Source organism: Sminthopsis crassicaudata, chromosome 2 (genome assembly GCF_048593235.1).
Source record: "Sminthopsis crassicaudata isolate SCR6 chromosome 2, ASM4859323v1, whole genome shotgun sequence".
Classification (NCBI taxonomy): Eukaryota; Metazoa; Chordata; class Mammalia; order Dasyuromorphia; family Dasyuridae; genus Sminthopsis; species Sminthopsis crassicaudata.
Window position 1 is genome coordinate 206,186,473 of NC_133618.1, and position 27,999 is coordinate 206,214,471.

Genomic DNA, 27,999 nt, shown 5'->3' on the forward strand with positions numbered 1-27,999 from the left:
CCATATCATTTCAATAATAAATAGCTCTAGAATACATTCAACTTTGACAAGGTAAGCTAGGTTGCAATGTTTATTATACATTAAAATGTTTTTACACAGAATACTTTCTGGTCCTAAGCTGGGAGTAAAATTCAGCAAGCAGGCTTTTTATTATCCAAGGAGAAAGTTCATTTCAATGACAGCCATAACACTCAATTGGATTTTAGAAATGCTTTGGAGAGCTTAGAAAATTTTACATTTGCAGGGTTGAAATGATCAGTATTTTGAAAATGCATTTTCTTCTTTATGTACAGGAATGAGGATTCTTTATTCTTCAGGGGAGATAAAAGTTCACCTCCTGTTTCATTCTGAATGCTGGGTTCTTTCAAATGAAGTTATATATCTTCCATTCTAGCAGGAACTCATGATTTCTCAGATGTTAATACAGAATCAAAAGCTGTGGCTAAAACTTTGCAAATAGCTTGTGCTTGTTCCTGTGTTATGTAAAATCATAAAAAGACAAAAACTATGTTATCAAAAAGCATTCATTAGTTTAAAAAATATATACTGAGGATTATGATCTAATACAATAAAATTCTCAAAGGATTTCAGAAATGGATAGTTAACCCAGTCTCCAGAATTGTGCTTTCATGCCAGGCCTTGAAAAGCTACCAAAAAGTTTAGTTTTGCTTCTTGGTTTGGATTAGCTATTAAAAAATTGGGGATAAGAGCGAGGCATAGGGAGGAGGTAAAATCAGCCAAAACCTTACCAGACTATTACACTGGTACACCCACAGACTATACTCTTCATAGTTTGTATCTGTGGTCTTGAGTGCCAGTAAGCTTTTTCCTGCTCCTAGACCGTCATCATAACACACCATCCGGATGATTAAATACAGAGCATGTCTGTGTAAAACGTCCTGCAAAAGTGAGGGGGAAATCTAAAATGATCAAGGCTGTTATAAAAGTTGGCTGTGAAGGTACATGAAACTAAGTTTCACACAATCGCTCAACATAATAGACACATTTTGGCAAAGGGAAATTGTAATGCTTTTAAAAACCTTAAAATACCACCCTCAACTGGTCAATCTTTGTAGTTCACTTTAAACATATCAATAGATCACATCCCTATGAGCTCTGGGAAAATCAATCTAACTTTACTTCACGATGTATACTGATAATAAAAATGAAATAACCATCCTAAAAGGTTCCTTCCCTACTAAAGGCACAGCCATCTTTCTCATCTTGGTGAAAATACTCCAGGGATCCCTGTGAGTACAGTTGCTGATATGACTAGTCCCCTCTACCTAGAGAATGGCCCCTATTACTAACTCCTTCAAAGGCATCAGACAAGAAGGGAAAGTTTTCCTGATGTTCTTACCTAGTTTTAACAAATCTCCCTTAGCCCTACCAGAGCACTTTCCTTTGTACCTCTTTAATGCACTTCTAACACACAGCAATGGATATTTGTACATTTTGTTCCTCTCCCTAAAGTGTAAGCATTAAAAGGGCAGGGAACTGTGCATTATCTACACCAATAAAATCAATATTTTCAAGGAGGAGAGCTTTCTTTTAACAAGAAACAAAACTCATTGTCCTTAACACACTTATTGTGCTATTTGTTTCTAGCAATTGAAAAACTGACAAAAGCTTATTGCAAATTTGTTATTTTTATTTTACTAATGATAATAGCATGTTAATTTTAAAAAAATGATACTAGAAAGAAACACATATCTGTGTAAGACCTTCAATCCACAGAAGGTATGTACTGAGAAATTAGAACAGATCACTTGCATGTGGACACAGATCCCTCATAATGATCCCATGGCCCTTGAAAGGATATTACAAAATGGAGCAAATGAATCCAAAGAAATATTTTCCTACTACCAGGCAGAGAAATATCTGTTTAACAGGAATTTTTAGGTGTTTAGGTATTTTTAATTTATTTTATTTTTTTTTTTTAGTTTAATTTAGGTGTTTAACATGTTTGTTGAGTGAATGACGGAACATCTAAACATGTGATGGAACATCTAAACACAACAAGGTCTCTGGTAATTTTTTTCCTTTCAAAATATTTTTAAAAGCCATGATAAACTCACATATTGATCAGATGTTGATACTTTAATGCCATATTTAGAAACTCCCATGATAAACTCTTCTTCCAGAGGAACAAATGGTAACTTTCCATCTTGCTTTGAGTTCAAAGGAAAAACAAAAAGAAAAATAGTCACACTCAAAGTTCTACATGAAAAGTCCTGAGTCTCTAAGCTTCATTCCCCTCGTACAGTACTTAAAAGACCATCATGAAATAGTCTTGCAATCCAAATCCCAGAGAAAGCAGGATGTACAGTGAAAGTTTCCTGTGAATCAAAAATCTTAACTCATTTCACACTTAATATTTTTGTTAATTTGTTCTCTATTATTCCCAGATCTGTGGGGATAAAAGTTCATATTCCCACATTCTTTGTATCTATGATTTTTATCCACTGTTTTTTATTTCAACACTGTCTTTATTTTAACCGTTTTAATTATAAGAATGATTTATGCTCATGGAACCTTATGAATTTTATGGTGAATTAATTTTTTGGTCTAGTGGATTAAAAACCTTTCTGAAAAGAACTCTCAAAGGCTATGATTAACAATGAAATAATCAGAAAGTATGGTCAAACTTTGCCTCATATCAACAAAATTATATAAATTTCTATAAATTATATTAAATTTAAATTATAAATTTAAATCTGATATATTCAGTTCAGGTTGACAAATTGTTCACCTGAAAAAAGTTATTTTATCCTCCAAATTTATTTTTACAAACAAATATTCACCAATTCTTTGTTTTAATTTATCAAGAACAAGACAACAAATTTTTATTTTAGCTTCATCATTTTTCCTTCAGATTTATTTGTTACATTAGAGCAATGTTTAACGTCTTTTCTTTTTTGGGGGTGATTCTCTTTTCTATAATAATGGGGCATAATTCTCTGAAACAATTTCTATATTGATAACATCCAGCATCATTTCCATAAACCAGGAGTGGACTGTTTGATAACGAGTGTTACAGAAAAATTAGCTAAATCACATACACTGACTTCACTTTTTGATTTCAAAGTTTCACAAAACCTAAATTTCCCCAGGAAGAAGGTAGGGTTCCCATTGATCACAGCCAATATTTGACTTCTTAGTCACTAAAATTCTTTTGTATTTTTATGTAATAAAGCAACTTTTAAAAAGAATATAAAAAATACCTTTTATGTTACTGATATTTTAGGACACTAGCAGAAAAAATTCACATTGATGTAAGCAATTTAGAATATTTCATAGAAACATTTTTTTATACAAAAATTTTTACAGCAAGCATCTCTGATAAAAATCTCATATTCAAGTCAGGAATTATATGAGAAAAATTACAAAACACTTGCCACAAAAATAAAATCAGATTTAAATAATTGGAAAGACATTCAGTGCTCTTGGATAGGCCGAGCGAATACAATAAAGATGACAATACTCCCCAAACTAATCTATCTATTTAGCGCTATACCAATCAGACTCCCAAGAATCTATTTTAATGACCTAGAAAAAATAACAACAAAATTCATATGGAAGAATAAAAGGTCGAGAATTGCAAGGGAACTAATGAAAAAAAAAGTCAGAGGAAGGTGGTCTAAGTGTACCTGATTTAAAGCTATATTATATAGCAGCAGTCACCAAAACCATTTGGTATTGGCTAAGAAATAGACTGGTCGATCAGTGGGACAGATTAGATACAAAGGACAAAAAAAGGGTACATCTATAGCAATCTAATCTTTGACAAACCCAAAGATTCCAACATTAGGGATAAAAATTCATTATTTGGAAAAAACTGTTGGGAAAACTGGAAATTAGTATGGCAGAAATTAGATATGGATCCACACTTAACACCATATACCAAGATAAGATCAAAATGGGTCCATGACTTAGGCATAAAGAATGAGATCATAAATAGATTAGAGGAACAGAAGATAGTCTACCTTGTGGAGGAGGAAGGAATTTATGACCAGAGGAGACTAGAGATCATTATTGATCACAAAATAGAAGATTTTGACTACATCAAACTAAAAAGTTTCTGTACAAACAATACTAATGCAAACAAGATTAGAAGGGAAGTAACAAATTGGGAAAATATTTTTAAAGTTAAAGGTTCTGACAAAGGTCTCATTTCCAAAATATATAGAGAACTGACCCTAATTTATAAGAAATCAAACCATTCTCCAATTGATAAATGGTTAAAGGATATGAACAGACAATTCTCAGATGATGAAATTGAAACTATATCCACTCATATGAAAGAGTGTTCCAAATCACTACTGATTAGAGAAATGCAAATTAAGACAACTCTGAGATACCACTATACACCTGTCAGATTGGCTAAGATGACAGGAACAAATAATGATGAATGTTGGAGGGGATGTGGGAAAATTGGGACACTGATACATTGTTGGTGGAGTTGTGAAAGAATCCAGCCATTCTGGAGAGCAATTTGGAACTATGCCCCAAAAGTTGTCAAACTGTGCATACCCTTTGACCCAGCATTGCTGTTATTGGGATTATATCCCAAAGAAATACTAAAGAGTGGAAAGGGACCTGTATGTGCCAAAATGTTTGTGGCAGCTCTTTTTATTGTGGCTAGAAACTGGAAGTTGAACGGATGTCCATCAATTGGAGAATGGTTGGGTAAATTGTGGTATATGAAGGTTATGGAATATTATTGTCCTGTAAGAAATGACCAGCAGGAGGAATACAGAGAGGCTTGGAGAGACTTAAATCAACTGTTGCTGAGTGAAATGAGCAGAACCAGAAGATCACTGTACACTTCAACTACAATACTGTATGAGGATGTATTCTGATGGAAGTGGAAATCTTCAACATAAAGAAGATCCAACTCACTTCCAGTTGATCAATGATGGACAGAAATAACTACACCCAGAGATGGAACACTGGGAAGTGAATGTAAATTGTTAGCACTACTGTCTATCTACCCAGGTTACTTATACCTTCGGAATCTAATACTTAATGTGCAACAAGAAAATGGTATTTACACACATATATTGTATCTAGGTTTTACTGTAACATATGTAAAATGTATGGGATTGCCTGTCATCGGGGGGAGGAAATGCAGGGAGGGGGGGATAATTTGGAAAAATGAATACAAGGGATAATATTATTAAAAAAAATTACTCATGCATATATACTGTGAAAAAAATTCCAAAAAAAAAAATAATAATAAAAATCTCAATTCAAACATATTGAGAATGTAGTCAAATTTATAAGAAATTAAGTTATTCCCCAACTGAAAAACAGTCAAGGATGTGAACAGGTAGCTTTCACATGAAGTAATTAAAGCTATATACAATTTATGAAAAAAATGTTCTACATCACTATTTGTTAGGATTTTACTAGGTGCTAAGTCGGTTGTCTGATATTTAACAATTCTCTAGTTCAGAGTTCACACCTTTAAAAGTTTACACCTTTAAACTTCTGAAAGGAATTTACACCTTTAAAAGGAGTTAGCTCATTGGCCCCTTAAGGAGTACCCACAAGCACATTCTTTAGGAGGATATAAAGAGCCAGGATTCAGGAAGAAGGGTCATTCAAGATTCTACTGTGGTGCTGACTGGGGACACTTGGACAAGAGCAGATTCACAAGTCTAAAGGAAAGCCTGCTCATGAACTTCCGGGAGATTCACATCTAGGATTGAATTCTGGGAAGCCCACAATCCTACACTCTTGGATCAATATGGAAATAAATGGCTAAAGAAATCATAATCAGAAGTATCTCTTTCTATTGAGGTAACAGATTAATTCAGTTTCATAGATTATTTAAAAACTGATTTGCTTTACCATTGGCATATATTATATTTTCTTTTCCACTCACTTTCACTAATTGATATGTCAATAGCATTTTGGCTAAGTTTTAAGGAAATGAAAATTGTGATCAATTACCAAGACAAGAAATTTTATTTTTATATTAACAAGAATTTATTTTCTCTTTCCTCTCTCCTCCCTACTCCATTAAAAAAAAAACCCAAAAAACAAAAACAAGACACTTGTACAAATATGCACAGTTAAGAAAAAATAAGTCGGAACACTGGGAAATGAGTGTAAACTCATTTTTGCATTTTTGCTTTTTGGTTTTTTGCATTTTTGTTTTTCTTCCCAGGTTATTTTTACCTTCTGAATCCAATTCTTCCTGGGCAACAACAAATTCTTTAGGAAAAGAAAAATACTGCCAAGTAGGCAATGGTCAAAAAGTTACTGGTTACTAATAACTTAAAAAAAAAAAAAAAATGCTAGATGAGCAACTAGGTGATTCAGTGGACAGAGCACCAGTCCTCAAGTCAGGAGGATCTGAGTTCAAATCCGTGCCACTTACTAGCAGTGTGACCCTGGGCAACTCACCTAACGCCAATTGCTTCTCAGGTCCTCCTGACTTCAGGACTGGCGCTCTATCCACTGCATCATCTAGCTGCCCCAACCCCAATTGCTTCTCAAAAAATAAAACAAAACAAGAAAAGAGGAAAAAAAAACAAACAAAAAAACATTGGGGCCATGGTTTGAGAATTAACCCATAGAACTGACATTCCAAGAATACACCCCTTTCCCAAAGCCAAGAATTCATTATCTAAGATTACACAAAAACAAGGAGTTGAGATGTCAAGACCAACCATATGTATTACAAGTTGTGCCTCTAACACTAACAGCATATATATATATATATATATATATATATTTTTTTTTTTTTTTTTACCTGCGCCACATCAATGTAATTTATGAGATCCAGTGGCCCTTCAAGACTTTTCCCATCAGTGAGCTTCAGTTTCTCAATGGCACCAACATACTTAATTCGAAATTCTGCACAGGTATCAGAATTACTGTTGCTTTGGCCTATTAAGTGAAAATAATAAACATCAGTTAATTTTTAAAATGCTTATTAGCAGTAAGAACACTTGCTCTAAGTTTTCCTTCATTTTAGTCCCCTACTACTAGCTAATTGCTAGATATTCCCACCTAGTTATCTTGGGATCATTTAAAATTCAATCCATGCAAAATAGAATTCATTATTTTCCCCTCAAACCTGCCCCTCCTCCAAACTTCCTTCTTTTTATTGAGGATACCAGTGTCCTATGCATGGTTCTCATCATCTCGCACCTGCACTAATCATAATAGCTTCTCTCTCAGTCTCTCTCTAGGGTTCTCCAATTCACCTTCCCCAAAGCTGAGAAAATCATCAAAGGCTTTAACCTTGTTATTAAGTTGCTCACAAATCTTCAGGCTCCCACTGCCTCAGATAAAATACTAACTCCTCTGCCTGGCATTTCAAATCCTCTTTAACTGAGCCCCAATCTCCCTTCTAGACTTACTTTGGTATCACTTAATGCATATTGCATTCCAGACAAACCAGACAGTCAGTCCCTGAGCCTTCATAGAGAACAAGTGGTCTGACCAGCCTCTTTGAGCACTACTCTTTTTTTTTTTTTTTTTTAATTTTTTATTTTATTTTATAATTATAACATTTTTTGACAGTACATATGCATGGGTAATTTTTTACAACATTATCCCTTGCACTTACTTCTATTCAGATTTTTTCCCTTCCTCCCCCAACCCCCTCCCCCAGATGGCAAGCAGTCTTATATATGTTAAATATATTACAGTATAATTTAGATACAATATATGTGTGTAGAACCGAATTTTTTGTTGCACAGGAAGAATTGGATTCAGAAGGTAAAAATAACAGTTTACATTCATTTCCCAGTGTTCCTTTTCTGGATGTAGCTGGTTCTGTCCATCATTAATCAATTGGAATTGGATTAGCTCTTCTCTATGTTGAAGAAATCCACTTCCATCAGCATACATCCTCGTACAGTATCATTGTTGAAGTGTATAATGATCTTCTGGTTCAGCTCGTTTCACTCAGCATCAGTTGATGTAAGTCTCTCCAAGCCTCTCTGTATTTCTCCTGTTGGTCATTTCTTATAGAACAATAATATTCCATAACATTCATATACCATAGTTTACCCAACCATTCTCCAATTGATGGACATCCATTCATCTTCCAGCTTCTAGCCACTATGAAAAGGGCTGCCACAAACATTTTGGCACATACAGGACCCTTTCCCTTCTCTAGTAGTTCCTTGGGGTATAAGCCCAGTAGTAGTATGGCTGGGTCAAAGGGTATGCACATTTTGATAACTTTTTGGGCATAATTCCAGATTGCTCTCCAGAATGGTTGGATTCTTTCACAACTCCACCAACAATGCATCAGTGTCCCAGTTTTCCCACAGCCCCTCTAACATTCATCGTTATTTGTTCCTGTCATCTTAGCCAATCTGACAGGTGTGTAATGATACCTCAGAGCTGTCTTAATTTGCATTTCTCTGATCAATAGTGATTTGGAACACTCTTTCATATGAGTGGAAATAGTTTTAATTTCATCATCTTAAAATTGTCTGTTCATATCCTTTGACCATTTATCAATTGGAGAATGGCTTGATTTCTTATAAATTAAAGTCAATTCTCTGTATATTTTGGAGATGAGGCCTTTATCAGAACCTTTAACTGTAAAAATGTTTTCCCAATTTGTTACTTCCCTTCTAATCTTGTTTGCATTAGTTTTGTTTGTGCAGAAACTTTTTAATTTGGTGTAATCAAAATGTTCTATTTTGTGATCAATAATGTTCTCTAGTTCTCCCTGGGACCCGAACTCCTTCCTCCTCCACAAGTCTGAGAGGTAAACCATCCCATGTTCCTCCAATTTATTTATGATTTCGTTCTTTATGCCTAAATCTTGGACCCATTTTGATCTAATCTTAGTATGTGGTGTTAAATGTGGGTCCATGCCTAGTTTCTGCCATACTAATTTCCAGTTTTCCCAGCAGTTTTTGTCAAATAATGAATTCTTATCCCAAAATTTGGGATCTTTGGGTTTGTCAAAGATTAGATTGCTATTTTTATTCACTATCTTGCCCTGTGAACCTAACGTATGCCACTGATCAACTAGTCTATTTCTTAGCCAATACCAAATGGTTTTGGTGATTGTTGCTTTATAATATAGCTTTAAATCAGGTACACTTAGACCACCTTCCTCTGACTTTTTTTTTATTAGTTCCCTTGCAATTCTCGACCTTTTATTCTTCCATATGAATTTTGTTGTTATTTTTTCTAGGTCATTAAAATAGTTTCTTAGGAGTCTGATTGGTATAGCGCTAAATAGATAGATTAGTTTGGGGAGTATTGTCATCTTTATTGTATTCGCTCGGCCTATCCAAGAACACTGAATGTCTTTCCAATTATTTAAATCTGACTTTATTTTTGTGGCAAGTGTTTTGTAATTTTGCTCATATAATTCCTGACTCTCCTTTGGTAGATATATTCCCAAATATTTTATACTATCGACTGTTATTTTGAATGGAATTTCTCTTTGTATCTCTTGTTGTTGGATTGTGTTGGTAATGTATAAAAATCCTGAGGATTTATGTGGATTTATTTTGTATCCTGCGACTTTGCTAAAATTCTGAATTATTTCTAATAGCTTTTTAGCAGAGTCTTTGGGGTTCTCTAAGTATACCATCATGTCATCTGCGAAAAGTGACAATTTGATTTCTTCATTTCCTACTCTAATTCCTTGGATCTCTTTCTCGTCTCTTATTGCCAAGGCTAGAGTTTCTAGTACTATATTGAATAGTAATGGTGACAGTGGGCAACCTTGTTTCACTCCTGATCTTACAGGGAAAGGTTCTAGTTTATCACCATTACATATGATGTTTACTGAAGGTTTTAAATATATGCTCCTTATTATTTTAAGGAATAGTCCATTTATTCCTATACTCTCAAGCGTTTTTAGTAGGAATGGATGTTGGATTTTATCAAATGCCTTTTCTGCATCTATTGAGATGATCATATGGTTTTTATTAATTTGATTATTAATATGGTCAATTATATTAATAGTTTTCCTAATATTAAACCAGCCCTGCATTCCTGGTATAAATCCCACTTGGTCATAGTGTATTATCCTGGGGATGATTTTCTGAAGTCTATTTGCTAATATCTTATTTAAGATTTTAGCATCAATATTCATTAAGGAAATTGGTCTATAGTTTTCTTTCTCAGTTTTCGATCTACCTGGTTTAGGTATCAGTACCATGTCTGTGTCATAGAAGGAATTTGGTAGGACTCCTTCAATCCCTATTTTTTCAAATAGTTTACATAGCATTGGAGTTAGTTGTTCTTTAAATGTTTGGTAGAATTCACCTGTAAATCCATCTGGTCCTGGGGACTTTTTCTTAGGAAGTTGGTTAATAGCTTGGTCTATTTCTTTTTCTGAGATGGGACTATTTAGACTACTTACTTCTTCCTCTGTTAATCTGGGCAAGCTATATTTTTGAAGGTATTCTTCCATTTCATTTAAGTTATCGAATTTATCGGCATAAAGTTGAGCAAAGTAGCTCCTAACTATTGTTCTAATTTCCTCTTCATTAGTGGTGAGTTCACCCTTTTCATTTTCAAGACTATCAATTTGCTTTTTCTCTTTCCTTTTTTTAATCAGGTTTACTAAGGGTTTGTCTATTTTGTTGGTTTTTTCATAAAACCAACTCTTAGTTTTATTAATTAATTCAATAGTTTTTTTACTTTCAATTTTATTAATCTCACCTTTTATTTTTTGAATTTCAAGTTTTGTGTTTGTCTGGGGGTTTTTAATTTGTTCCTTTTCTAGCAATTTTAGTTGTAAACCCAATTCGTTGGCCCTCTCTTTCTCTATTTTATGCAAGTAGGCCTGTAGAGATATAAAACTTCCCCTTATTACTGCTTTGGCTGTATCCCACACATTTTGGTATGATGTCTCATTATTGTCATTTTCTTGGGTGAAGTTATTAATTATGTCTATGATTTGCTGTTTTACCCAATCATTCTTTAGTATAAGATTATTTAGTTTCCAATTATTTTTTGGTCTATTTTCCCCTGGCTTTTTATTAAATGTTATTTTGATTGAATTATGGTCTGAAAAGGATGCATTTACTATTTCTGCCTTACTGCATTTGATTTTGAGGTTTTTATGCCCTAGTATATGATCAATTTTTGTATAGGTTCCGTGAACTGCTGAGAAGAAAGTATATTCCTTTCTGTCTCCATTTAGCTTTCGCCAAAGATCTATCATATCAAACTTTTCTAGTATTCTATTTACCTCTTTGACTTCTTTCTTATTTATTTTGTGGTTTGATTTATCTAATTCTGAGAGTGCAAGGTTGAGATCTCCCACTATTATAGTTTTGCTATCTATTTCCTCTTGCAGCTCTCTTAAGTTCTCTTTTAAGAATTTAGATGCTGCACCACTTGGTGCATACATGTTTAATATTGATATTGCTTCACTATTGATGCTTCCCTTTAGCAGGATATAATGCCCTTCCTTATCTCTTTTAATTAGATCAATTTTTGTTTTTGTTTGATCTGAGATGAGGATGGCTACTCCTGCTTTTTTGGTTTTGCCTGAAGCATAGTAGATTCTGCTCCACCCTTTTACTTTTAGTTTGAATGTCTCATCCTGTTTCAGGTGTGTTTCCTGTAAACAACATATAGTAGGATTCTGACTTTTAATCCAGTCTGCTAACTGCTTCCTCTTTATGAGGCAGTTTGCCCCATTCACATTTATGGTTAGAAGGACTAATTCTATATTGCTTGCCATCCTATTAACCCCTGCTTATGCTTTTCCCCTTTCCTTCCCTTTTACCCTCCTATCCAGTATTCAACTGGTAAACACCACTTGCTTTTCACAGCCCTCCCTTTTTAGGATCCCTCCCCCACCTTAAAGATCCTCCCCTTATTTTACCCCTTTTCCTCGAAATTACTGTATTCCCTTCCCCTTAGCTTACTCCTTCCCTTTCACTTTTCAATGAAGTGGAAGAAGTTTCACCATAAATCGAATATGTCTATTGATACACGCTATGTTCATCTCCCTCCTTTCTTTCTCTCAGATATAATAGGTTACCTTTGCCTCTTCATGAGATGTAGTACCACCACTTTATACTTTTTTATGATATAATCTCCTTTCCACCTCTAGTTTCTAAGACAAATTGTACATATGTTCTTTACATATTTTTTTGACAGAAGTATAGTTCTCAAGATTTCTTTTTACCTTTTTTAGAAGTCTCTTGAGTTCTGTATTTGAAGATCAAACCTTTTATGTAGGTCTGGTTTTTTCATCAAAAATAGATGGAATTCATTTATTTCGTTAAATGTCCATCTTCTTCCCTGGAAAACGATGCTCATTCTTGCTGGGTAAGTTATTCTTGGCTGCATACCAAGTTCCTTAGCCTTTCGGAATATCATGTTCCAGGCCCTGCGTTCTTTTAATGTGGACGCTGCTAGATCCTGGGTTATCCTTATTGTGGATCCTCCATATCTGAATTGTTTTTTTCTAGCAGCTTCCAATATCTTTTCCTTTGTCTGATGGTTCTTGAACTTGGCCACTATATTTCTTGGCGTTTTGATTTTAGGGTCCCTTTCAGTAGGTGATCGATGAATTTTTTCAATGTCTATTTTACCCTCTGTTTCCAGAATGTCTGGGCAGTTCTCTTTGATAATTTCCTCAAAAATAGTGTCCAAGCTCTTTTTTTCCTCACATTTTTCAGGGAGTCCGATTATTCTCAAATTGTCTCTCCTGGATCTGTTTTCCAGGTCTGTTGTCTTTCTGGTAAGGTACTTGACAGTCTTTTCAATTGTTTCATTTCTCTGGTTTTGCTTGACTCCCTCTTGGTTTCTCCTTGAGTCATTCATTTCTACTTGTTCCAGTCTAATTTTCAATGATGTATTTTCTTCACTCACTTTTTTTATATCTCTTTGTAATTGTCCAATTGAGTTTTTATCTTCTATGGAATTTTTTTCCATTTTATCCATTTTATTTTTTAGAGAGCTGATTTCTTTTTCCAGCTCTCTAATCCTGTTTTCCTTGGAGTTGTTTACCTTTTCCAGCTCACTAATCCTGTTTTCCTTGGAGTTGTTTACCTTTTCCAGCTCACTAATCTTGTTTCTCAATGATTTGATTTCTATATCCACTCTGTCTTTGAATGCATGGGATGACTTCTCCAGGCTCTCTTGCCAAGCTTCCCTTTCCTTTTCCCATTTCTCTTCCAGCTCTCTTGTGAGAGCCTTTTTGATTTCCTCTATGAGGTTCTTCTGTATTGAGGAGCAGCTTATATCCCTCCCAGGGGATACATCTGGGGACAGTCTGTTCCTAGTCTCCTCAGCATTTGAAGTCTGCTCCCTCTCCACACAGAAGCTGTCAATGGTTAGAGCCCTTTTGAATTTTTTGTTCATTTTGTCAGAGTAGGAATCAAAGAAAACAAACTGACAAGAGAAACAATTGGTCTGTTTTGCGGGGGATAGGGCTGGATGGGATTAATGGGCTTCCTCTACAGACTGGAGGTAGGGCAGCAGAGAGCCACTAACAGAACAGCAATGACTGTACTGAGTCTGCTGCTCTGAGGCTCTGAGAACGCACCAAGTCAGTCCAGGTGGGGGTTGGGGGTGGCCAGGCTCTGAGAGACGCTGGCTTTCTGGGGTTTTAATCTTCACCTCCGGTGTTTACACCCTCTCCACCGCTCCTGGCTTGCTGCCAAGACGGAGCATCCACACTGGGGCAAAAGCCCTTTCACAGAAACGGCAGAGATCACACCCCTCCCCCTCCGGTCTGAGCTGTGTGAGCTGCCTGTCTTGCTCTGGCTGTCTGCCCTCAGTCTGCGCCCAGTCTGGTTGACCCTCCCCCGAACAAACACAGACCTTTTCTGGCGACTTTCAAGGATGTCTTTTCTTGGTGATAATTTGTGGGTTTCTTTCTGGGTCAAGCATTAAGTCAGAGGCTTGTCATGAAGTAAGTTCTGAGAGAAAACGAGGAGCTCAAACAGCTGTCTGCCTCCACACCGCCATCTTGGCCGGTATAAAACCTTGAGCACTACTCTTGATCTCTGTTTACAGGGGAGGCTCAGTCCAGGTGCCACCTCTTGTGGAAGGCCAGACCTGATTGTCCAATTGCTGATGCTCTCCCCTCTCCCAAAATTATGTTATTTACATTCCGCCCCTGCCCTTGCCCCAAACACATAAACTCCTTAAGGACAGGGACTGATCTAACTTAGTTGTTGCAACAACAGCTCCTAGTGCACCCTGAGCTTCATAGGCCCTTTATAAATAGAGGAATTCATTCACTGCCTCACCCTTAGTAGGCACTTCAGAAATGTGTGCTGAATAGAAATGGGAATTCTCAGTTTCATTTCATTCCTCCCTTCCCAAACAAAAACTAATTTATCACCATAACTTCATAGATAATCAGAAGGAAAAAAATTCTTTAAATGCAGGAATAGATTTAAATACTACTGAGCCAATTTATTTGTTAGTGACTCTTCTTGTGTTATCCTAAATAAAGATCACAAGAAGATAAATTAACTAAGGCCCTAAAATATATCTTCTATTTCAAAATTTAAAAAGAGAAGGAAAAAACTAACAAACTTTTAAAATAGTGACAAATTTAAATATCAGTCTTCTTCCCATACTTTACTACATTTAACGAGGTATAGATTTGGGGTACCCAAATGAAATTGAGGACTAGTGGCAGGTTTGGGGTTCAGGGAATCAAATGGAGCTCCCCTGCAACCTCTCAGGATTCGGCACAAGGATAGGGAGTTAAATGAGGTCTAGTAGCAAACAAGCAGTTCTCTGTAAAGGAATTTATAGACTGGAAAACCTAGATTGATAAAAGAGATTTATTATGGGGATTGGAAGTAAGGTTTAAGTCTAGTTAGTAAAAGGTATTAGGTAAAGAGAGGAGGGCACCAGAAACAGTGCACCCTTGGTGTGCCAGGCATAAGGCTGCTATGTTTGGAATCTCAGCAAAGAGAGGATTTTAGTCTGGCTCCTTTTATAATGAGAGATTTAGCTAAAGGGGCCAGTGGGTGAAGTCCCAAGTTGGCTCAGATCCCCTGGGGGCTGGGACAAGCTGGATCTCTCACTGGAATTCAAAGGGGTGCTTTTGAACAGGATTTGTGAATCAAAGGTCCTAACTTCTTGAATTGATAATGCATCAGCTAGGAGGGGTTGGGAATCAGAAAGGTATGAATCAATCTGAAAGGACTAGTTTCTTAAAGGGACCATGACCCGCTTCACATAGACTTAAAATTTTCTTTCCTGTAGTCAGAAACCACTATGATTTAAAAAAAAAAAAAAAAGAAAGAAAGAAAGAAATCTTTCTGATGTATCAGGATGTGAAATCCCATAAGAAAGCAAAGAACTTTTAGTTTTAGGCAGAACCACCTGGATCAATCCACCCAATCTTTTTGTGTCTCGATTTCTTCCTATATGAAAGTTGAACTAGATTGCCTTCCATATGCATGTACCTATAGTTTCTATTAAATGTCTACTTCTAACCATTTTGATTCACTGTGTGAACACTTTTGCTTTGTACTTACACAGAAAAACTATATTGTTAAAAAAATTTTTTTTAAAGACAACTGTTAGGGAAACAATGGAATTTAAGCAGAAAAATTCCTCTGAGATCCAGACCTTTGATAGAGTCCACAGTCAACAATGCTAATGGAAGGAGTTGAATGTGCTTTTCTCAAGTACTCACCTGAGATTTATTTAGGAGACTATGAAGTAGGGGGAAAAGGAAAATCAACATTTTGATCAACCACATTGTCCAATTAATAAATGGAAAAGGGAGATCAACAGTCAGTTTTTTTGATGATCAAAGCTATTATAATCATTTTTAAAAAATGCACTAATCACTATATTGGAAAAATGCAAGTTAAAACAATTTTGGGCTATTATCTCATACCTATCATAATGGCTGAAGTGATTTAATGGAAAAATGATAACTGTTGGAGAGAATGTGGAATAATGGGGGCACTAATACACTGTTAGAAGTGTGAACTTCTTCAGAACAATTTGGAATTTAGCCCAAAGAGTTAAAAAAACTATGTATACCCTTTAGCCCAGACAAACAGGTCTCTTTTCCATGTGATTAAGGAAAAAGGAAAATAAACTATATGTTCTATAATATTTACAGAAGCTCTCTTTGTGGTTGGTCAAAAAAAATTGGAAATTGAGGTTATGCCCATCAATTGGGAATGGCTAAATAGTGTTATATGGTCATGATGGAAAAACATAGAAAGAAACATGTGTGAAATAATGAAGAATGAAATAAGCAGAATCAAGAGAATATTGGATATAGTAATAGCAATATTGTCTGAAAAATAATTATGGATGACTAAGCTATTGTGGGTATTAAAATATTCAAATCAACTATAAAGGACCTATGAAGGAAGATGTTATTCATATTCATAGAGAGAAGTGCTAAAGAAATTTATGCATAGTATATTTTTACATATTTGTGTATAGATATAGATGTATCTGTGACAAATAGTGGCCTTTTAAAATTCAGGGTGGGAAGGGAATGAAGGAAGCCTGGAACTTGAAATATAATAATAAAAAAAAAACTAAATTAAATTTCAAAAGAAAAATAAAAAGGAAAATCAACCTTTAGACCCAATTTGCGACACAGAGATCAGGAAAAGTTTCAGATTTTTGCTGTGACTTGAAGGAAATCATGGAGGGGAGGAGAAAGAGGCAATGAAGGAGAGGATTCCAGAGATAGGGGATAGCCAAAGAAAATACCTGGAGTTGGAAGATGGAGTATACTGTTCAAGGAGTGGCAAGGAGGCCAGTGGTAGTCATGGAATTACAATCAGGGGGTAGTATGGAAAGGGAGGAAGTAAGTTACAAGGAGACTAGAAAAGAAGGAATAGCCATCCTACATTCCAGGAATGCCCTCTCTTCATCCCAGGAAACCCTTTCCCTTTAAAATGTAGCTCAAATACCATCTTCTACAAAAGTTCCTGATCCCTCCAACAACAAATGATTTCCCTCCCAAACCATGCTACAGTTATCATCTTTTACATATATTTGTTTTCCTTTCCTTCATATTATGTGTAAATGTTTTTATTGTACTTGTCCCCTCGATTAGAATGAGAGAAATTACTTCAGTCTTTGTACTTGTGTCCTAAACAGCTGGCATAGTGAGTAGCACTGAAGAAATTAATAACTACTGGTTGACTGATCCTTTCCTAACATTTCTATGTTTATTTTTATGGTACTCACTCCACCTGCATTTCCCAATCTTTTTTTATTCATGACATTCAGAACAGAGTTCTCCTCAACATTTACTCAAGCCCTCTGACAACCTAGTCATCTGATAATCAATATTCTATTTACATATTCTATGTAAATAAACAGGGCTTCTTCCCTGTTATCTTTATACCTAGTCAAAAGTTAAAAAAACATACAAAATAATGCAGGAATTCTGCACTATGCAACAAAAAACTACTGGGAAGTGCAATATTATACTGACATAATTTTTTAAAAAAATAAAATAAAAAAGACTGAGCAGGATCACAGATCTAGAAAAGGAAAGAACTTCATAAGCTATCTAGTCCAACGTTCTCAACCCCCTTTTCAACCAATGAAGAAACAAGTCAGTTTATACCTACCTGAGCTTTTGGTTGAATCTGTATCAAGGCTGGCTACAGTACTTGATCTTGAAAGTCCACCAAGACTAGAGTCTACAGACTGGGAAAAAAGGAATTTGGTTGGGGGTGGGGGTGAAATACAGTTAGGTAAAATACATTTTAAAAAACCCCAAAAACTTGTTAAATGTAATAATGAACATTTTGTTTATGTTACTTCAGGTAAATACATTCACTGGTTTCAGATAAAGGAAGGAAGATGCTAGCCATCTCCATAGAGATTATGGATAATCTTTTTAAAAAACCAGGTCAATTAAGACAAACTATAGTAATTAATTAATAAAATTCAAAATATCAACAATAATCTAAATAAATATTTAAAGAAGTGTTTGTCTCTACTAATCTAAATTATATAGATCCTTCCAAATTAGGCTATTGTAATTAAAATGAGGCCAACCACAATATTCTATCCACTCAAATATTTTAAAATACTTAACTATTAATATATAAACACAGAACTGAAACAACAAACTCTCTTATATTATATTTGATGTGGGCAAAAAAGACCTTTTTTTTTTTTTTTTTTTTTTTTTTAAAGGCAATTGGGATTAATTGACTTGCCCGAGGTCACATTAACTAGTGAGTACTAGGTATCTCAGGATACATTTGAAATCAGGTTCTCCTGACTCCAGGGCTAGTGTTCAATCCACTGCACAATCTAACTGCCCCTATATGAAAATATTTCATTGCATTTTAAAACATCTATTCTGAAGAATCCAACTTTCACTATGCACTTCAGTAGTTATTTCTTTGGGCACACGCCAACCACACAAAATCTGGAATTCTCAATGCATCCAGTCTCAAAATATACCTTCATGGGTCATAGCTGGTTACTATAAATGTCAAACTGCCTTCTAAGATGAATTCAATTCCTATGAGTAGAGTTAGACCTAGATGTGCTCTTCTTTTAATTCCTATAGTCTGGGGAGAAAACAGCCTGATTCTATCTTCACAAAGAAACCTCAAGAGACAAGGAAACCTTCTCTTCCTCTTTTACTTAGCAGAAAATACTGACTGCAGTCCTCAAGGCCAGCAGGGCTTCTTCCAGCTTCCACCCTGATTATTGTCAAAGCAAAACAAAGACAGCAACATCCAAATGTCAGTGGTCTGATAAAAACTGGTACTATGGAAACTGATGTTGGCAGCTGACATGGAACCCAAGAGTGAGGGAATACAGAGAATGTGAGGGCAGAATGTAAAGACCTGACTCTCCTCCTTTTCTCTTCCCTGAATTATAAGTATGTTTTCTCTCAGGGGAGGCAACTATAAAACATGAACACAATTCTAGCACAGGATTTTATACTTGAAAGATGCTTACTAAAAGCTGCTGAAGAGTCCTGAAGTCTTGAAAACATAGAAAACAGCCATTCTAAATTCTGAAGGTTTTTATTTATAATAAAATTGCTTCCTGATCAAACAGTTTTATATTAGGTAAACAATACACAGTAGTGAAAGGTTTCAATTACAGCACAAAATTTTACTAAACTCTCAAACTTAACACAGCTAGATATTTCTGTTTTTTCTTTAGCAATTTATTTTGGTCAAAGTAGAATAGGCTTTAAAAATACTAGGTTAGGAATTAGTATCTCTTTTGCTATTGGCTGCACAACTTGACGCAAGTCAGAAAATTAATCAATGTCAGAAAATTAAAGAATTGTAGATTGTTACAAATGGAAGAGATCTTAGACATCACATTAATTCAAGCCCTTCATTTTACAGATGTAGCTAAAGCTCATAAGCAACATGACTTTGCTCAAGGTCACAGAGGTATTCAGGGGCAGAATGAGGAGTTGAGCTTACCTAGGCTTCCAAATTCTAGAACTATTCTCATATCACTTCCTTAGCTCCTCTTTTTGAATTTAGTTTTCTCTTTTGTAAAAGGGGGGAAAAAACAAGATGACCTCTGAGGTTGTTATCAGCATTAACATTCTACAATTTGATTCTAGTTACAATGATCCTCTTATTTCACCACCAAAATATCATTCCTGAGTGTGAACACAGGGGACTGGGACACAGGAAACACTTAGTAAATTAATATTGATTAACTGCTTCATAGGATGAAAGCTAGACCAGGACCTACCTATCGTTTTTCACCTTGATCTATTTAAATTCTAAGAATCCTTTAAAGCCTAACAGGTCCCACTTCTTTCAGGAATGGCAAAATATTAATGTTAATTATTATGTGCCAAGCACTGTGCTGAGTGCTAGGAAGGCAAATTTTTAAAATGAGACAATCCCTGCTCTCCTGGAGCTAACATTCCAATGGGGGAAAACAACACATAAAGTAGTCCTCATAATGACAGAAGTTCATCATAGATATAAAGGCCAGGCAGTCTTAGATTCCAAGTCCTAGCAGGGAAATTAAGAGGGCAGGAAGGGACAAGAGCAAAACTGAGAAAGATCTGTATTATCTGTACTTTAACAGTTTATTATAATCTCCTAATCTATAGCTTTTATGTTAATTATAGCAACATCTTTTTACATATATTCACAATAGCACTAACATTCTATCATCTGTCTTACATCCTTCCTGAAATTCTCCCTTTTCTAGGTTTCACAGCATTTATGAGTTACTACAAATTTGGCACAAATTATTTAAATAAAAATATTTCTTCTTACAAAAACAAAGAAGTAACTAAATACAATGATTACATTTGACAATATATACAACATTCTGCTCCACTAGTTCTTTGGTTCTTCGTAATGAGGAATCAATATGTTTCATCTGTATATCTTCCGTATTAGTCACTCTTTCATGTTTTCTTTCTCCCTAGATCTGTTATAAACTACTTCTGGGAAGAGACCAATGGCAAGGACTTCTGCATATCCATAAGCATCAAGTATAGTGAAGAGTTTTTAATAATAGATGTTCAATCTGTTGATTTGAACTATGCCTGCAATGTAGTGACTAGAATGGAGGGTGTATTCTATTCCATATTTTTCTGTGCTTTCATAAACGGGATTTTCATATGTTAGAATCCAGAAGTCAAACTATTCTGGCTGAAAGGACAGGAGGAACATAGGGCAAGAGAGAGAATCAAGAGGTTTCATGGAGAAAGTGGAATTTGAGTTGAGCTTTGAAGGACAGGTAGAACATCAATAGATAAAAATGATGGAAGTTTCTCTACCACTAAGTGCACTTATCATAGCATGTCTTCCTGAAACTAAGATTCTCTACAAAGAGAATAATTTACTTTGAAAAACTGCCAATCGGGAAGGTCCATGAGAACAGGGTCCATATCTATTCATTCATTTTTACATATCTCTTAAATTCAGTGCTGGGCCATAAGTATTCATTGAATTGTTAAATCAATCTCCATAAACTGGGAATAGGAAAATGAAGTGGTTGGTTCAGGATTAGATGTTCTCATCTGCATCAATTAGATTTTGTCAAACAAAATCATAGGATAAGAAGTCTAAACCTGAAACATAGAGGTTACTTAATCCAGGCACCTCAGAGAATTGAAAGGGCTTGCCCAAGGTCACACTTGTGCTAAGTGGCAAAGTCAGCACTTGAACTCAAGTCTTCTGGCTCCAAATGCAGAGATCTTTCTTCCACATCACAACTCTATCAGAATTATTCATTTACTTTCTATTTCCTCTATTAATATGAGGGATAATATAGCTGTATATTTGAACTTGACCTACATACTGACAAATATCCAGCTCTGTATATGACCTTAACCCTGCTAGACTTCAGTTTCCCCATCTGTAAAATGAAGGAGCTGAACTAAGATCCCTTCTAGCTCTAAATTTATGATGTTATGTCAGGATGCTGGACTGTTTATTCTCCTCCCAGTCCAGTAAACAAAATTTCTCAAACCCCTAAGACTCAAGAGTCACTGTTCCTAGACCCCATCTCTCCTTAGGGGCATCTCCACCCCTAAGTTCACAGTTGAGGGGAGCTCCCATTGCTGTATGTGTATTATTTGGAAACTCCCATCACAGATGCAAAGTGACAATTCTACAATTTGGCATCTGAGAGAGACTAAGGGACTCCTAGAAGGAGTCTGGAAATTGTCAGCTCTCATTGCAAAGGACCCACTTGCATGCTATATCTGATTTAGTTTAATGGCTTCAATGACTTGAGAAAAAACAAAACAGAACATCATCCAAAGTGGAACTAGGTCCAATCCTTAAAATTATAAAATTAAATGTTCACAATACTTAAAGAATATCATGCAATGAGTCTATGATAAATATTTATGTGGAGTTTCTATTATGAATACAACAAATTAACTGGCTGCCTGGTGACTGAATTCTAAACTCCACCCCACCCTTACCTTGCTCTTAGTACTGATTTCACTACTTTGGGAACTGCTACTACTGTGTCGCTTTTTGCCTTTTCGAAACATTTTTCACCATAGTTGGATCCATAACCTCCCCTGGAAGAACAAAAATTGGTTACAACCAAATTAATGAAAAAGTGGCTTATTTAAATCACTTTTCCAAAAATGTTTACTTATGAAAATAAATCAAACAAATTATTTTCTTCTTGAGAAAATACAAGTTGAGATATATAGTTATCTTGTAGCTAAGACTGATTTCATTCCATGAAGCTCTATGTAGTCAGGACAAATGCAGAATCTTAAACTCACTGTGGTTGAAACTGTACAGAAACAAAATATTTCATTAAAATAAGTAACAGCAATTCTCATTCAAAATGGTCCAAAGGGAATATTGCTTTTCTGGAGTATGCTAAGATTCCTTCTTCCAACTAGGTTTCTGTGACTTTATGGACAAAAAAAAAATATATATATATATATATATGTTAATTTAAAAAAAAAAAAAAAAAAACAGAAATGGGAGGACAGAGAGTCCATGGAACATGAAGAAGAGAACATGCTTGTAAAGAGATGTATTCCCATGGAAATAAATGTTAACTGACAAAGTTAGAATACAGTATGGGAAAGAAAATAGAACAATTCTGACATCTGTGGATCCAATTTTCTTCACTGGAATTCAAAGATCTAAACATTTACCCTTTATCATAGAACTTGGAAGCTCTTCTACTTTGGGTTTTTTTTTTTTTAAGGCAAGCTAACTAACAATGCATAATGACTCAATTCTCTGAGTCAAGGGGGTCTTCTTTTTCTAAAAGAAAAAAGTTTATTCTAAATCAATAGTATATTACTTTTTCTAGCTTAAAGAAGTTCACATTACTGAAAAAGTTACTGAAGTTTATATTTGAGTTAAAAAAAAAAAAGGGTGGGCATGTCAATCTGTTTGCCATAGAATCATGGAACAGAATATAATTTTACATACGACTACTCTCCCCTTGCTTTGCATTGAGGGCTTCTTGTTGCCTACACATGTAATCAATTATTTTGAAGAAACCACTCTTTTGATAATGGAAAAAGGGATTAAGAAGTGGTCAGTAGGAAACTTCACTTCAGCTAAAAATCTTACAGTTATAAGAAAATGTTCACCCTATTCTTACTTCTACTACAAGGAGACCTTAACTGCTACCTCAAAAGAAAGGAAATAAAAATTCCTATAGACTTTGCAGAGGCGGAGGTAGATAAAGGATTCCCACTGCTCTCTACCCATTCAACTAAGACAACACAAATCTCTCTCTTAGGTGTCTCAAAGGGGCCTATTCTGTGTAATTCATTTACTGAAACAAGGATCACACAGGTCTTCAGGTGTCAAAGGGAAATTCAGAAGAGTCTTTCTCAAAGAGAAAAAAAATCTATTGATATTCATTTGAAAAATAAAATCTGATCATAAAATTAATTTTAGAAACAAATCTCTTAAAAATCCCTATAGCCAGTGAATCGAAAGAGCCTTAGCAATCTTAAAATCCTATTTACTTTACTAAATGGTCTTTCACAAGCTGTTGTTCTGTCTTTAGGTTCCTCCAAGCATAAAATACAAATTGAAAATAACTAGTGTCTCCCTCTATCTCAGCAAAATACTCTCAGAATTAAAGAAATGATATTCACGAAATGTCCGTGATTATCCTTATAAAAATGGTACTAAATAGGCACAGAACACAAAGTGATAATACATTCTTCAAGACTCATCCATGTTTACCCTTAGTACTAATCAACATGAAGATCATCTGGGTAAGCACTATGACTACTCACCTGTAGTAGAGAAATGCTTTTCTTCATGAGAACATAGAACTTGAGACATATGGATTATCCTGTAGTTAAAACAGATTTCATTCCAGGAAGCTCTAAGTAGTCAGAACAGATCCAGACTCTTACACTCAACTATGGTTAAAACTGTACAGAAATAAAATATTTAAGATAAATATTAGCCATGTTCATTCCAAATGTGGAGTATACTATGCTTTATGTCTACAACTAAGGTTCTGAATCTTGATAGTCAAAGAAAAACTGCTTAAGAAAACAAAAACAAAACAAAATCTAAAGTCAGGGAAAGGGGATAGTGGAAGAGAAAAAGTTTGTAAAGAGATGTATTCCCATGAAATGAAAAGTTAATTGACAAAATCAGAAGAGAGAGAGAACAAATACTCATTAGTGGATATGGATGATCTCACTGGATCAAAATTGTGTGCCATATTATACATTTAAACTTTTGTCAAGTAGCTACACTGCTATGGTCATTTGCTGGGTATTCTAAAGACTACAAGGTTCTTGAAACAGTAACTATTTCTAATTTAATAATTACATCTTCACTGCTTAGCATAAAACTTGTTACATGAGAAGGCAATTTAAATCTTTGTGTTAACTTAAAAGAACCTGGAGTTTCATATTATATCAGATATTACAATAAAAGTATAATCTTCTTGGATATACATAAATTGAATAGGTAATATATTCTACGTGCTTCTAATTTTCTTATGATATCTCCGTTTATATCTGGGTCACATAAACCTTTTGATCTTATCTTGATAAATGTCCTAAGATGTTGGATCACACTTTATTTTTGATGAGACTGCTTTCCAGTTTTCGCAACAATTTTTACAAAAGTCAATTCTTATTCCAAAATCTTGAATCTTTGGTTACTATCATTATTTACAACTGAGTATTATATGTTTACTCTCTTCTGCTCATCCACCTTTCTATTTCTTAGTCTTTTCCAGATTTCTTACTGCTTCATTACATTTAAACCTGGTACCACTTAAATCTTCTTTTAAATTTTTCTTTTATCAATTCCTTTGATATTCTTGACTTTTTATCCTTCCAAATGAATTTTATTTTTTTTATAGCTCAATAAAGTAATTATTTTTGTAATTTAGATGGGATGGCATTGACTAAGTATATTAGATAGAATTTTCATTTTTATTATATTGGTTCTACCTATGAGCAATTAACATTTTTCCAATTATTTAAATCTGATTTTATTTGTTTAAAAATTATTTTATATTTATGTTCATGTCTGGATATGTCTTGACATGTATGTTCCCAGGTATTTTATATTGTCTACAATTTTAAAAAGGGTTATCTCTTCTTACAGGGCTTTTTATAGCCTATATACATAAATTCTGAGGATTTATGTATTATTCCAAATTATATATTTAATATTGTTATTAGTTGATCTTCAAACGTTAGGTAGAATTCATTTGTAAATCCATCTCCTCCTGATTCTTTATTCTTATGAAACTCACTTATAGCCTGTTTGATTTTTCTAAAATAGGCTTGTTTATATGTTTTATTTCCTTTTTTTGTTTATCTAAGAAGTTTATATTTTTGTACATATCATTTCACCTAAATTATTAGATTAGCATGTAAATGGACAAAATAACTTTTAATGATTGCTTTGATTTCATCTTCTTTAGTGATATATTAACTTTTCATTTTTGATATTGGTAAATTAGTTTTCTTTTTTTGATATATTAACTATATATTTTGTAGAGGGATTTTATTTTTCAAAAAAAAAAAAAAGTAAATCCTAGTTCTATTTACCAATTCAATGGTTTTCTTACTATTTTATTAATTTCACCTTTAATTTTTAGGGTGTAATGTTTAGTTGGGATTTTTAATTTGTTTCTTTTTCTAGTTTTTTGAATTGCATATTCAATTTTTGGTTAAATTTATTGATTTTTTTGATATATATAGTGTCCAAGCTAGCTCTCTGGTGGGCCTCAGGATCAGTCAGAGTCAGGAGCCTGAATTCTCTCTCCTCCTCATCCTTCAGCACAGCAACTCTGACTCTGACTCTCTCCCTCAGTCCTCTATGATTACCTCACCACCACACATTCAGCAAGCACCAAAGATGAGGAGAGCCATTACATCGCCATCTCATCTAAATATATGTATATAGAATCATTATCTCTCATCAAATAGGTAATTAGCCTTAAGTGCTCTACTGTCTAATTCAAGTATACCTTTTCAAAGTTTCAGCCACCTACAGATATAAGCATTTAGAAATATAAATTTCTTGATTACTGTTTTTATTGTATTCCATAGGTTTTAGTATGCTGTCTTGGTATTGTCATTGTTTTTAACAAAATTACATAAGTGTTTCTATAACTTGTTCTTTAGCTCACTCATTCTATCAGATTAGGTTATTTGGTCTCCAAATAATTTTAAATCTGTTTCCACTGTCTCTTCTTAAATATATTTTTATTATGACTTGAAAAAGATGTGTTTAATGTTTGTTTTCCTGCATTTAATTATAAAGTTTTAATGGCCTCTATACATCATCAATTTTTATAAAAATACCATGTACCATTGAGAAAAAGATATATTCCTTTCTATTCCCATTCAATTCTCTCCAGATATCTATCATACTTTGCTTATCTAAGATTCTATTCATTTCCTTATTTTCTTCCTTATTTTTTGGTTAATTTTTCTAGTTCTGAGAAAGGAAGATTTAAAGTCTCCCACTACTATAGTTTTGCTAACTATCTCCATCTCTAATTTATTTACCTTTTTCTTTTAAAAACCAGATACTATAGTATTTTGTATATGTAGGTTTATTTTTTTATTACATATAGGTTTAATATTGATATTACAGACATATCTAGAATTCCTTTTATTATAATATAGCTTCCCTATCTCTCTCTTTTTTTTCCCCTGAGGCAATAGAGGTTAAGTGACTTGCCCAGGGTCACACAGCTAGGAAGTGTTAAATGTCTCAGACCACATTTGAGCTCAGGACCTTCTGACTTCAGAGATGATGTTCTATCAACTGCGCCACCTAGCTGCCTCTACATTTTCCTTTAAAGCAGAAGTAGCTGTTTAAACTTCATTACCTTCTGAGTGTGAACCCAGTTCTTGCCTATCAGCATAATATCTATCTATGGTCAAATTCCTCTTTTGTATGTGTAAAAGCATACATACTCACACACCTCCACATAAATATTTTTGCAAGGCAATTGAGGTTAAATGGTTTGTCCAGTGTCACAGAACTAGTAACGTCAAGAGTCTGAGGTTGGATTTGAGCTCAGATCCCAAATTCAGGATGGTACTTCAGAGTTGATACTTTATCCAGTATGCCACCTAGCTACCCTACATTTTTTTTTTAACAGCTTATTTCTTGGTTGCTAACTTTGTGTTAATTTGTTCTTTATTCCCCAACTATGGAGGATTCCAACTTCAGGTTTTTTCCTGCTGTTTTCTGAGCTTTATCTGGGGATCTGACCTCAGGTCCTACATCAGAGCCCTCAGCAACTGTCACCTCAAACACACTCCCTGAAGATTGCAAACTTCAACTCACAATTCTGCCTGGAATCCAACCTAGGAAATCCACTCTCTATCAAGATTCTTTCATGTTATGCTCTTACCCCATTCCGCTAGGCAATCCCCTCCCCCACCCCGGACAGTGCTAGAGCCCGTCTCGCACCCAGCCATGAAGACGCAGCTGAGACGCTGAACCCTCGGACCTGGGGGAGGCTCGAGGGCCCTGGGTACCAGGCGCGGCCTGGCTACTTAAACAGGCAGAGGCCGCTTCCCCGCCGTACCTCGGTTTCTTTATCTGTAAAAATGAGAGGGCCGGGTGGGCCGGCACTAGAGTCAGGCGGCCACCGCCCAGATCTATTACAGGGAAGGGCGGCGCCCATTCTTCTCATTCGCTCCCAGCATCTTTCCCTCTCCATCATTCCCCTCTGGTCCCTTCAGTCCCGGTCTTCGCTGCAACCCGAGGCTTCCTTCCCCTTCCCCCACTCAGGATACGCTGCCCAAACCTACAGAGACTGGCACATGGCCGCGGAGCTGGGCGCGGGAAACCGAAAGCTCCGCCTGAGTCGCGAAAACATACAAAGAAAAGAGAAACGGGGTGAAACGAGAGCAGGGTCCTCACCTCAGTGCCACTAGAAGAGTGGAGACTCCAGGGGAAACAGCTTACAACACCAGTAGAGGTGCCGGAGGCAGCCACTCCCACTCTGCTTTTTTTTTTAATTTCCTTTCCCTTTCCTTCCTTTCACCTCTCCGCTCGGAGTCAGTCGCCAGTCCCACCCGCAGGCGCAGAACGCTCTCTAAGTCCCGCCCCGCGCCCTCCCTGGCTC

The 27,999-nt window shown here is 35.2% G+C and overlaps 2 protein-coding genes across 4 annotated transcripts in view; one reads left to right on the forward strand and one right to left on the reverse strand.

Annotated features, from left to right (window-relative positions):
* The window catches only part of LOC141552709 (uncharacterized), a 178,635-nt gene that overhangs the window by 24,883 nt on the left and 125,753 nt on the right, over nucleotides 1-27,999 (forward strand). The gene's annotated exons all lie outside the window — the stretch shown is intronic.
* ITGB1BP1 (integrin subunit beta 1 binding protein 1) lies at nucleotides 57-27,999 on the reverse strand. 3 transcript variants are annotated; one of them, XM_074288103.1, is made up of 8 exons: nucleotides 27,795-27,999; nucleotides 23,669-23,809; nucleotides 21,863-21,964; nucleotides 17,544-17,622; nucleotides 6,764-6,900; nucleotides 2,079-2,171; nucleotides 750-899; nucleotides 57-473 (listed from the first exon to the last, which is right to left on the reverse strand). In XM_074288103.1, the coding sequence occupies exons 3-8, from the start codon at nucleotides 21,932-21,934 to the stop codon at nucleotides 402-404; spliced, it is 603 nt and encodes a 200-aa protein (XP_074144204.1). In that variant the 5' UTR covers nucleotides 21,935-21,964; nucleotides 23,669-23,809; nucleotides 27,795-27,999; the 3' UTR covers nucleotides 57-401. The 3 variants fall into 3 exon arrangements, with proteins under 3 accessions (XP_074144204.1, XP_074144205.1, XP_074144206.1); XM_074288104.1 differs by lacking the exon at nucleotides 21,863-21,964 and having other exon boundaries at nucleotides 27,795-27,996; XM_074288105.1 differs by lacking the exons at nucleotides 17,544-17,622; nucleotides 21,863-21,964 and having other exon boundaries at nucleotides 27,795-27,996.